This window comes from Agelaius phoeniceus, chromosome 17 (genome assembly GCF_051311805.1).
Source record: "Agelaius phoeniceus isolate bAgePho1 chromosome 17, bAgePho1.hap1, whole genome shotgun sequence".
NCBI classification, from domain to species: domain Eukaryota; kingdom Metazoa; phylum Chordata; class Aves; order Passeriformes; family Icteridae; genus Agelaius; species Agelaius phoeniceus.
Window position 1 is genome coordinate 1,086,681 of NC_135281.1, and position 12,480 is coordinate 1,099,160.

Consider the following 12,480-nt stretch of genomic DNA (forward strand, 5'->3'; position numbering starts at 1 on the left):
CCGGTGGCGCCTGCGCGGTGGCGGTGCGGGATGGGGAGCCCGGCGGGCGCTCCCGCCAAGCGCGCGCGGTGCGAGGGGCCCCGCGGCTCCGGCAGCGACCGCAGCGACCCGCGGCTGTGGGACACGGAGTGGCTCTGCCAGCACCTCGCCCGCTGCGGCGTGGGCAATCCCAGCCTGCTGCGCCGCTTCCGAGGTACGGCGGGCCGGGGCCGGAGCCGCGGCCGTGGCCATGTGGCCCGGCCGCTGGCGCTGACGCTTCTCTTGCTCCCGCAGAGAGCGGGGTCACCGGGAGGATGCTGCTGGACCTGCCGGCCTGCGCCCCCGAGCTCATCCGCGTCTGGTGAGCGCCGCCCGCGGGGAAAGGGGGGCCGAAGCCGCGGGGAGCGGCCGCACACGCGCGTGGCCCGGCTCGGCCCGGCTCTAGGCCGCGGCCGCCCCCAACGCCTCGAGCGGAACTGTGCGGGGGAGGGCGAGGGAACGGGCTCCATGGGGCCGATGCCGGACTCTCAGAGCAGTTCCCGTTTCCGGCTGATCCCAGCACAACCACGGCGCGGACTCTTGCTGCCCAAATAACCATGAGAAGCAAAAAACCTCGATCCTTTAGAAAGGTTTTATGAAAATCACCTGGGGTAGCACAGTGACCTTTGAAGTGTAGCTGGGAACGCAAGTGTGAGCTCCAGGTTCTGATAGGAACTTATTTTGCTGCCTGAAGTTGCTGCTGCTCCGACTCCAGGAACGACAGCCGCCCCGATGTTTGACAGAGCGGGAGGTGCTGCTCGGGAGAGGCGGAGTGTCACCCGTCTCCTTTGGAGAAATCCCGGGCATTGACAGGTCAGCCTTGCAGCACTTGGCTCTCTGTTGTGCCGACTGGAGCATGGGCTGCTGTGGAAAAAGAAGTGTTCTGGCAGAACACTTCTGTAGTGTGTTCTGGCAGAATAGGGGCCTGTGGGTGAGTGGCCGAGTCCTTGCTGCCCGGAGCAGTCCAGAGCAGGCAGCCCGGCTGGTAATGGTCACCTGCCACAAACACGGGGACACTGGGTGCTGTTCTAAAGTGTGTAAAGGATTGTTCCCAACAGTGAGGGACGACTGGGCCCAAAACCCTTTTATCTTTCTGGGGGCAAATATGCAAATATATTTTCTTGCTTTTCTGTAACAGCAAAGAGTATGAATCTGTCGTGCTGTTCTGTGCGTTGGAAAGGCCCCTTTGCCCCTTCTCTGCCCCACCGGGAATCCTTTTTTGCTCCCCTCTACTGGATGTGAGCCTGCTTGCTCACCACATACTTCCTGGTGGTTTTTAATCTTGTAATGTCTTTTCTTTACTCCTTTGTTAACCTTGTTTATACTGTTTCCTTCAAATTTGTCTCAAAACCCACGTGCTGGCTCCAGCTGTTTGCTGATGTTGTGGTTGGTAACCCTGAGGTAAGCTGGGGTGTGTAATCTGGCAGGTGCACACAAGTGCAGAGCTGTGCTTTCTGCTGGGGGTTAGAGCACTTTGCTGTTGGCTCCTTGGCTGAAGGCTCGTCTGAGCTCATGCTGTGCTGGGGCTGAAGGGCTCTTCCGCTGTTTTATTGAGACATCAGCGTGCAAAGGGGAGTGGGAAAGGGCGGGTGTCTGGGTGTGAGTATTAGAAGAGAATAAAAAGCTGGTGTGACGCAGCAGGACAAGGCAGAAGTCCTGTGCTTTGGACAAGGTAAGACGTGCTGGAGAGTATAAGGTATTTTTGATTTCTCTTTTTGTGGAAGAGGAGTTTAACTGTAGCAGTTTGAAGTGTGCAGGTAGAAATGCTGTGATGTCGTGGAAGGCACCTGAAGGCTTTGTTTATTCCTGAAGTACCAGGTAATTGCCTGACTGAAATGACAAGCTGATGTCTAGTTTTATTTAGGATTTGCCTGGAGGCTGGTTGCTTCTAGCAGGAAAGGAGCATCATGTGTCCAGGACACACTGGACATGTGCAGCCAGTCTGGGGAGGCAGAGACTGTCTGTCGGTGCAGAACATGGGCAGCAGGATGGGGTAGCCGGGGTCCCTCAGCATGGGATACAGGTGATGGGGGCACAGGACTGTGGAGACCTCTCAGTTGACGTGGAGAGCAGATGGTGATGGGTTTACAGGTGGCTTGTGGGTTTTCTTTGTATAAGATATTGTTAACTTTGTATAAGTTTCCTTCTGTGAGATCTGACATCTTGTTTCTGTTAAGCTGAAACTGGTGAGAGTTGGATGAGAAATTGCTCAAGCATTCTGCTTTTTGTAAACATCTCTCACTTTGCAGTAAGAACAATTCTTTTGCTGTCCACTGCACACTGTCCTGCAGTAAGTTGGGTCATTTCTCTGTGACAGGCCACTAATGAATGCATGTCTTTAGTTCCCTGGGTTCCTGGATGTTCAGAGAGGAGAGCTTGGGCTGGTGGTGCCTGGAGGCAGTGCAGTGAGTTTCCCAGGTGTTCTCATGTTGCTGGCAATGGATGTTTCCTGTGATGTACAGAGTGCTGAACACAGATGATGAGTGGGGCTGTCTGGCTGACCTCTTTGGGTACAGGAAAGGGATTTTCTGGTCCTTGTGACCTGTGGCATGAAGGAGGGTATGGATCGAGCAGGGAGGAGAGTGGATGAGGAAGTGCCAGTTGTCACCATTTCCAAGCAGCCATCAGTAATGCTGCTTTGACTGTTAGAGGAAATGCAGAGTCCTGGAAAACTACAGTTTTCTGTATTAACAGGATTTGTCTTGCTTAGGGGGGTCTGGCCTTGTAGACTTCAGGTGAAAAATGCCCTGCAGCTGTTTTCTATCTGAAGGAGGATGAAGAGCAGGGAAGGTGGGGCATCCAGGCAATTGGTCACACCAGTAGCCAGCATGCAGGGTCTAATCTTTTCCCAATTCTTCTCCTCATCCCACCAGAGCAACGAGTGGCTGTGTGGGACTGAGTTCCTGTCTGGGGTTAATCCACAACAATCCTTCTTGGAGCCCAGGGTGGGGCACAAGGGGTTGCCAGATGACAGATCTGAACAGAGCATATTAAAATACAAATAGTGGGGCCAGCAGAACTAAGGAAGTGATTCTTCCCCTGTGCTGGTTGGGCCACACCTTGAGTGCTGTGTCCAGTTCTGGGCCCCCCAATTTAGGAAGGATGTTGAGATGCTGGAGCACGTCTGGAGAAAGGCAACAAGGCTGGTGAAGGGTCTGGAACTCAAGCCTTATGAGGAGTGGCTGAGGGAGCTGGGGTTGTTTAGCCTGGAGGAGAGGAGGCTCAGGTAAGGAGACCTTACCACTCTCTACAACTACCTGACAGGAGCTACCTTCTCCCAGGCAACAAGTGACAGGACAAGAGGACACAATCTTAAGCTGTGCCAAGATGAGTTTAGGCTAGACATTAGGAAAAAAATCCTTAACAGAAGGAATGATTGGGCATTGGGATGGGATGGGCTGCCCAGGAGGGAGATGGAGGAGTCATCATCCATGGAGGTATTTAAAAACACTGGATGTGTCACTTAGTGCCATAGTTTAGTTGATAAGGTGATGTTAGGTCATAGGTTGGACTTAATGATCTCAAAGATCTTTTCCAACCTGGTTAATTCTGTGATTCTGTGTGAAAAATAAGTTGTTAAAGGCATTCATTATCTTAGTTTAATAGCTGCTGGTCACAATGTTGATTTCTTTGCCCTCAGAGTATCATGGAACACATGCTGGTCTGGGCATCACCAAGGGAGCTTTTCATCTTAGAATTGTGGAATGGTTTGGGTTGACCTTATTGATCATCTCATTTAGACCCCTGCCACAGACTGGGACACCTTCTACTATCCCAGGCTGCTTCAACCCCTGTCCAACCTGGCCTTGGACACCTCCAGGGATGGGCAACCTGTGCCAGGACTTCAGCACCCTCACAGGGAACAATTTTTTCCTAATACCCAATCTGACCCTGGCCTCTGCCAGTTTAAAACCATTGGCCCTGTCCTGACAGTATCTGCTCTTCTAAGTCCCTCTCCCTCCTTTGTATGGGTCTCCTAAAGGTATTGGGAGGCTTCAGGGAGGTCTTCATGCAGACTTCCCTTCTCCAGGCTGCACAGCCCCAGCTCTCTCGGCCTGTCTGCATAGGAGAGGTGCTCCAGCACTGCCTTGTGGCAGTCTGAGCAGCAGCTACAGCCCAAGAGCTCCCTGTTAGGGAAAGCAACACCAAGTGGTTGAGAGAAACACTGCTCACCAACAGCTCAAACATCACATGCCTTTAATATTTTAGGGATAGTGAATTATTAAATGATTCAGATGAGAATACGTAGTGCATCAAGCAGTACTTTTTCCTAATCGTTGACACTTTATAGTCTTATTTTATGTTAAATTTTATGTTGAAAGGCTGATATCAAACCAATCTCAGTGGTTAACTGCTGGGAGGAAAAGTATTTTCTCATGGTAGTGTTTGCTGTCCTACTGAGGCTGAATCCATTTAGCTCAAGGGCAAAGCTTGCAGATAGAGTTAGTAAAAGTAAGTGTGATAGGGCATATTATCTCTCTCTCTCTCCAGACTTATCCCACCTGTCCTCTTAGGCTGCTGTGGCTACAGCAGAGTACCTGCACTGGAAGTTTAGCTGTGTGTTGTGAAGGGGACCTTTAATACTTTATTAAAAATGACAGCAAAATATCTTTGCAAAATAGAAGAATCAGTCTCAGCAAAATTGGAACATGTTTTAAACTGCAGTGGTTTTGCTGCTGGAGTTGAAATTAATTTATGTAAAATTCAAGTTAATTTGACAAAATTAAACTATTAATAGACAGTTGACTAACTACGAGAAATTTTTATAAAAATAATTTGTTGGGACTCTGACATTCTAGTTGAAGGAAGTTTTGCATCCTTAAAAAGTGTCAGTTATGGGAAAGCAACGTGCAGCATCTGAATAAGCTTAAAGGACACTAGGTGTGGTTTACACAATTTTTTTCATCAGTTTTCCTGGTGGTTTTATTTCTCAGTTCTGTGTAAGTGGTAGAAGCACTTACACTGTTCTACAGACATGTTCTGTAGCTATTTGTTTCCTTCCTTCTATACTTGATTTTAGAAGGATAAATGCTTTCAATATTTTTCTGAAAAAGTTGCAGTTGCAGTCTTCTTCCATCAAGGAACATCAAAGTAATGTGAATGTGCATGAGTAATTCCATATGTACTGCAAATTGTAAAGGGACGTGCATTGCAGACTTGGCTCTCAGTGTCTCTTTTTCCTTCCTAGCTGCCCAGCTGAGCGACTGGAAGTGCTGGCGTGCCTGACACAGATGCAACAGCAGCACATGGAGGTGATGAAGGTATGGGGACATGCTATGGGGACACCATGACCAGGTCCTGCCCCAAGCCCTGCACGGGGCTCTGCTCCCTCTCTCTGCCTCCCCTTTCTTGGCTTGGTGCTGCCAGCTGGTGCCTTTCCTTTGCACAGCAGCAAACTCTGGGCCCTTGGTAGTGGTGATCTGTGAAAAACCACATTAACTAGAAGAAACAATAGAATCATCATGTGGAAGCTTTCGGTGCGCACCTCCAGGTTGTGAGGGATTAAATGAGCAGAAGAGCTGTTTGACATGTGTTGGAGAAGCTCCCTTTCACATCCCTTTGTGTAGAGCCTCCCCTTGGTTTATTTTATTAGTTTTTCCCCAGGCCTGAGTTAACAGACTCCTCCTTGCTGTCACTGTTTCCTGTGTCCAGCTGTTTCTCCCAGTGGTGTGTGTTGCTCCAAGGCTGTGGAGCAGGGCTGGCCAGGGCTGTGCCTGTTCTCTAGTAGTCTGCATATCTGCTAGAGCCCTCCCAGCTCAGTGACCAAGGGTAGAGAGCACAGGTAACCCTTATTTGCCTCAGTATTTTACCAAGATAGGTGTGTGATGGAATGGTTTTACCTGCAGTTTAACAGCAAAGGTTAAAGATTAAATGTGTTTACCTTTTCTACTTGAGTCCCTCTAGTTACTGAGATGTCTCTAAAAATATGTGCTTGTCAGGAAGTACTTATTTCATATTTTGGTCATTTTGGGGGTTTATATTTTGTTTTAAGAAAAAAGTAACAATCATAATTTCCACCCAGCAATATTGCATTTGATTTTAAAAGCATGAACAGTATCCGGGCAAACACTTTTATTGGCTATCTCAGACATGCATTGCAGTATGCTGCTTTAATTGGAATAGGAGATTAATAAAGACAGCAGTTTTCACAGGTGTTAAGTTTTGGAATTACGCAGTTGGAGATAACATTTTTAGTCATTTTGACTTCCCTTGCTATGTGAAATAGGCAGTTTTAACTTTTTGGTGTCAAGCTTTAGTAGTTCTCCAAGATAAATTTGGTTGCGCAGAGAGGTTGAGGATGCACTGTGCCTGGAAGTGTTCAGGGTCAGATTGGACAGGGCTTGGAGCAGCCTGGTCTAGTGGAAGGCATCCCTGCCTATGGTAGTATGTTAGAACAAGGTGATCTTTAAGGTCCCTTCCAGCCCCAACCTTCCTATGATTCTGTGATAGATCTTGATATAGAGTTGGCAGGATATGTCTGTTTTACAGAAGATGAACAGTCTCTCCAACCGAATACCTGACCATTCTAGATATCTTTTACCTTGGTGCCTGTTTCTTTTCAAAGTCAAATTTTAATTTTTTTTTTCTTACTTCTGTAGGTTTTTAATGATCCTATTCATGGGCACATTGAATTGCATCCCCTGCTGGTTCGGATCATCGACACCCCTCAGTTCCAGCGCCTCCGGTACATCAAGCAGCTGGGCGGAACGTACTTTGTTTTTCCAGGAGCCTCTCACAACCGCTTTGAACACTCCCTGGGGTAAGGTGCTGCTTCTGATGCATCTGTGGCATCTGGATATCCCTGTTTGGTTCTGCTGCTGTGGAGTGCCAGCCACGGGGCACTGCTGTCTGAGCACTGGTGAAAACTGCTGGGGGATGTTTCTGGTCTCAAATGTTCCTGGATAGCCCATGTCATTGTGGGCTGTTCCCTCGAATTTCTTTTAATAAAGACAGATAAACAAACCAAGATGGGTCAAAGTTAGATTTTCTTCCTCACCCTTTATTATTCTAAGAATAATGTTAGCTGAAAACTGTAAGTGTTTTATGTTCCTCCAGTCAAAATACAAGTTTTAAAGCATAAACTTAGTAGGTGTGCCAGGGCTACTCTTATGATCTGGCAGACAGTTGTAATCCCCGCACATCATCCAGCACAGCCAAAATGGTTTGATCTGTAATGTTTGTCTTTGTAGGTAGATGTGCTTCATGCAATCCATGGCAGGTTGTGAGGCTGATAGCTGTCATTCCATTAAGCAGAAATATGATAGACACAAGGATTCATAGAGTGTTACTAGGTCATTCACACTCATCAGGAAAGCTGATGAATGACAAATTTGAGCTTGTTTTAAGGGTATATCTCAAAGAGCAGCTATTAAATTAAAATTAAGCTTGTAAGTGGTTTTTATTCAGGTGATCTGGCCAGCCTAAAGTTGCTTTTGTTGGTGCTGAAATATTGTGGAGTAAATCTGGCTTACTTATAATGAGATTCAAATGGCTGTTCGCAAAAGGATGAGATGAATGAGGCAGCCTGGATTGATTGCATCTGGTAAACCAAAGAGACAGAAATGTGGTTGAATATAAATGTGGTTGAAGTCTGAAAACTTCAGTTCTATCAGTAGCTTTTCTTCTGAACAGTTCCATTGAGTTAAATTTAGGGCAGTTGTTCTCCACTTGTATATAATGCCAAAGATTTCTACAGTGTTACAAATAGAAGAACTGAGCTTTGTGTGCTTATTGGTCTACTAAAAAGCCATCAAATGGTGAAATTTGGACTAATGAAACATATTACCTTATCACAGAACTAATTATTACCTTGTCCTTGTCTTGCTTTAAGCTGTTCTGAAAGGGGAGCTGTTGAGGCAAGTAGAAAAAGAGGTTTGTGTAGAGGTTATAATAAACAGTTTATGGGACTGTGTGCCATATATTTGCTCCTGCTGGTTTTGTGCCCATTCAATTAAATTAATTCTCAAATCTAAAATGGATGAGAAGAAGGGAAATAATTGTCATGAGCTATTAATAAAGCAGCAGTTTGAAAAGAGTACCAAATGCTTTGGTGACTGGTGTGGACCTTTGCAGCTTGCCCTGGCTGGAATTCAAGGATTCAGTGTAAGCTGAGGCGCTTTAAGATTCTCACTGTCAGTGGTGCACTGCTGTTCCCTTACACAGCTACCATGGGGTTGTGTGTTATGAAATACTGCAGGATGCTCTAGAGCCTCTGTGTTTTGGGCATGGTATCCCATGCTTTTTTGCTTTTGGAGGACTAAAACTGCTACAGGAAGCAGTTTGTGATTTTCTCCCACGTCAGGGTTGGGTATTCTTTGTATGCTGCCTCTCAGATAAGGGCTGTGACTTCATGGAGCAAAACAGAGTTCATCCTAAACCAATGCTGTATTTCTTTCTTTTCGTCTTGCAACAGGGTTGGCTACCTTGCGGGATGTCTGGTTCGTGCACTGAAGGAGAGACAACCAGACCTGGATATAACCGAGCGAGACATCCTCTGTGTAGAAATTGCTGGGCTTTGTCATGATTTGGGTAAGAAGCACCTGAGATGGGTTGTTGCTCTTGGAAAGCTAACCAGGATGAAAAGCTGGCTGTGAGGTCAGAACATGTGAGCTGGTTTGGGCTGCTTAATGCATGGCCATATTCCAAGACAGGTTTTATCTGTTCTGTTTGGTCTGGAGTACATCTGTGGAGACAGTTCCACCTGAATCTGTAGCCACTCTTAGCTAGTGTTTTGTCCTGTTTCCAAATGGTGCTTAGAGTTCTGCCCTCAGTGGCTGAAATGTCCACTTCTTTCTGTGGTTTCTCCAGGTCTCTTCAAACATTTCAGAATGAAAAATAGTGTTCCTTTCAAAAATTGTAACATTTATTTCATAAACTACTTCTTTTCCTCAGATCTGACACAGAATAATTTAATATTCTCAGTGTTGCTGCAGTACTTGCCTGTGGTGTAGGTGCTGGTACTGGCTGTTAAGTGCAGTAGTACTTGAAATATCTTAGGAAAGTGTACTTGTTATACCCGAGTCTTCCTCGCAGGTGATGGGGAAGGAATTATCTGAATGGTTGCACTCAGAGTGGTGGTTACAGGCTCAATGTCCAGGTGGAGCCCAGTGAGGAGTGGGGGCTGGTGCTATTGAATATCTCTGTCAGTGATGGGGACAGTGGGATCGATGCACCCTTGGGCAGTTTGCCAAGAGCACCGAGCTGTGTGATGGAGTCACATGGAGAGAAGGGATGGGGCATCCAGAGGGACCTGGACAGGCTGGAGGGGCAGACAGTGGATTGAGAGCAGCCCTCAGGAGAAGAACTTGGGGGCATTGATGGGTAAGATAGGACCAGAGGCAGCCCAGATGTAGAAGAATTCTTGGCAGAACAAGGGCATGCAAGGGCATACTTTTACAAGAATTGGACGACCCTGGCCTGCAGATTACAGAGTTACTTTGAAGACCATGTACTGTCCTCAAAACAAGATAGACCATGTACTGTCCTTGAATGGATACAGCAGGAAAAAATGAGCATTGTGCCAGGACGAGGCCAGATGCCAGGCACATTGTGGGAACTGCTAATTTAGCACACCTTAGCTGAAAATGCTTCTAGCGTGACAACCAATCAGCAAATAACATGTATGTGTGAATGCAGCCACTTCACCAATGAGCATTAAGAGAGGCAATGCAGAGAGAGGCAGAAATATTCCAAAGTTGCTGAATAAAGCAGAAGGACGTGGAGCCATGTTGGTGTGGTTGTCGGTACTCAGCCGACTCTCCATGGGACCCTCTTCACCCAGAACCCCCTTTGTGCTGGGCTGATCCCCAGCATGGGCAGAGGTGGGGGGGGGGGATTCTGCCCCTCTGCCTTGCTCAGGTGACAGCCCCACCTGCAGAGCTGCCACCAGCCCTGTGCCCCAGCATAAGGATGGGGTGCTACTTATGCACCCCAAAATTGCCCCAAGGCCTTGGAGATACACAAAGGGCTGGAGCCAGGCTGGGAGGGCTGGGGGTGCTCAGCCTGGAGGAGAGGAGGCTCTAGGGAGGCCTTAGACCACATAAAAGTGGTTCCAGGAGAGCTCAGAGGGACTTTGGACAGAGGCTTGGAGTGACAGGACAAGAAGGAATGGCTTCCCACTGGCAGAGGCAGGGTTAGATGAGATATTGGTAAGAATTCTTCCCTGTGAGAGTGGGGAAGTCCTGGCACAGGTTGCCCAGAGAAGCTGTGGCCACCCTATCCTTGGAAGTATTCAAGGCCAGGTTGGAGAGGGCTTGGAGCAGCCTGGGATAGTGGAAGGTGTCCCTGGCCATAGCAGAGGTCTGAATGAGATGATCTTTAATGTCTGTTCCAACCCAAACCAGTCTGAGACTCTGTGATGTGTCAAGAAAAGTCAAATACAGGAGAATTCAGATCCTAAGCTTGCTCAAGAAATTTTTGCTGACAGCTATGTCTCAGACTGTGTAATCTTTATATTTAAGGTCATGGGCCATTTTCACACATGTTTGATGGAAGATTTATTCCACTCACTCGTCCAGATTTGAATTGGAAGGTAGGCTTTTCACTATTAAAATAAAAAGACAAACCTGAAATTTTTAGAGGCAGAATAATTAATCTTTAAAGAGTTCCAATGCTTTTGAGGCTGTAGTGGTCATCTGGCCTTACCTTATTGCATCATTTTGATGGCTTAATTGAAAACCAGAATGTTGTTTTCTAATCTTGTGATGATATCCTTGTTAGGTCTGCACTGATCAATTTTGGTCAGCATTGTGCCTTAAAATGCATATTGAGAGCTTTCTGCAGAATATATTTTACATTTTAAAAATACCAACTGGCTGCTTCCTTTCTGGTATGTTTAGTCCAACGGCAGGATATTCAATATTGTTTAGAATTCAAACTTTCCAAAACAGTTGTTTGCTGTGAATGAAGTGCAACACAGTCCTTTCAGGCCTCTCTCTGCTTGTAATTTCTTAGCAAAATCAGATGAGTAAATTGGTTAATCTTTTACACAGCAAAATTGATTATTTTGTCTTTTAGCATTGTAATTGCATCACTGCTGTTTGTCCACACACAGAATTAACAGCTCTCTGCAGAAGAGTGTGTTTCTGGACTCTGTAGACCGGGTGATTTCCTCTTCTGTTTAATTGAAAATGACTAGGAAAGCACCCAGCTTCTGCACTTCACACCAGCCTGCCCATGTGCCCTGCTAGGCAGTGCTGATGGCTTGGAGTAAAGCTGTGACTCTGCAGGAAAGATGCTTAAACTATGTAATACAGTATTTGGATGGGTTTTTTCACAGCATGAAACTTCTTCTGTTCAAATGTTTGAGCACTTGATCACTTCCAATGAACTAGAAGAAGTCATGAAGTCCTATGGTCTTGTCCTGGAAGAAGATCTGTTGTTCATCAAGGAACAAATAGGAGGGCCTATAGATGAAACTGCCTGTGTGAAATCGGTGAGTCAGGGTGTTGCTCCTGTGGTAATGCCAAGAAACGTCTTTATTTCGCTGGAAGAACAGATAATTTTGGCTTCTACTGTATGTTACTTATTGCTCTATGAAGTTCTGGGAATCTTGTCACAACTGATGCTGGAGGAGTGTTGTGTTTATTTCTTACAGTGCTGGTAGATGTGTTAATGTGCTTACAGCTCCCTGAGAATTCTTACCCAAAAGCCTCCAGATCAGAGGAAAGCTGTAGAAAGTTACTTGTATTTAGGGAACTGAACTGGTAACTGGGATCCACTCAAGGGTACTGAAGAGTTGGAAGAAGTGGTCACCAAGGTATTTTTCATCATTTACATGCAGTCCTGGGTGGTTCCAGTTGACTGGAAATCAGTAGATGTGGCTCCATGAACAAGGGTGAGAAGGATAATCCCGGGAACTAGAGGGCTGTCAGCCTGACCTTGGTGCTAGGGAAGGTCATGGAGCAGATCATCCTGAATGCCATCATGCAGCATGTACAGGACAAGCAGGGAACCAGGCCCAACCAGCCTGGGTTTAGGAAATGCAGGTCATGTTCAACTGGAGGGTAGGAAGGCTCTACAGAGGGATCTGGATAAGTTGAATCAATGTCCCCAATTGTGTGAGGTTCCACAATGCCACATGTTGGTCCTTCTACAGGCTGGGGTCAGGGCAGCTGGAAAGTGGCTAGGCAGAAAAGAGGTGCTGTTTGGTAGACAGTGAGTGAAAATGAGCCAGATGTGCCCAGGTGGGCAAGAGGACAATTGCACATGGCCTGTGCCAGCCACAGCATGGCCAGCAGGACCAGGACAGTGACAGTGCCCCTGTGCTGGGCACTGCTGAGGACACAACTCAAATTCTGCATTCAGTTTTTGACCCCTCACTTGAAGAAAGACTCTGAGGTGCAATGGAGAAGGGCAGTAGAGCTGGGGAAGGGTCTGGAACACAAGTATGATGAGGAGCAGCTGAGGGATCTAGGGGGGCTTGGCCTGGAGTAAAGGAGGCCTCCCCCAGTCTGGATAACA

At 46.9% G+C, this 12,480-nt stretch overlaps 1 protein-coding gene across 1 annotated transcript in view; it reads left to right on the forward strand.

Annotated features, from left to right (window-relative positions):
• Positions 1–12,480, forward strand: part of SAMHD1 (SAM and HD domain containing deoxynucleoside triphosphate triphosphohydrolase 1) — a 27,431-nt gene continuing 14,951 nt past the window's right edge. Inside the window, exons 1-7 of the mRNA XM_054644542.2 lie at positions 1–193; positions 274–340; positions 5,207–5,279; positions 6,618–6,778; positions 8,432–8,547; positions 10,479–10,549; positions 11,297–11,452. Coding sequence (XP_054500517.2) covers positions 31–193; positions 274–340; positions 5,207–5,279; positions 6,618–6,778; positions 8,432–8,547; positions 10,479–10,549; positions 11,297–11,452 — 807 coding nt within the window. The 5' untranslated portion in view covers positions 1–30. The remainder of the gene's footprint in view (positions 194–273; positions 341–5,206; positions 5,280–6,617; positions 6,779–8,431; positions 8,548–10,478; positions 10,550–11,296; positions 11,453–12,480) is intronic.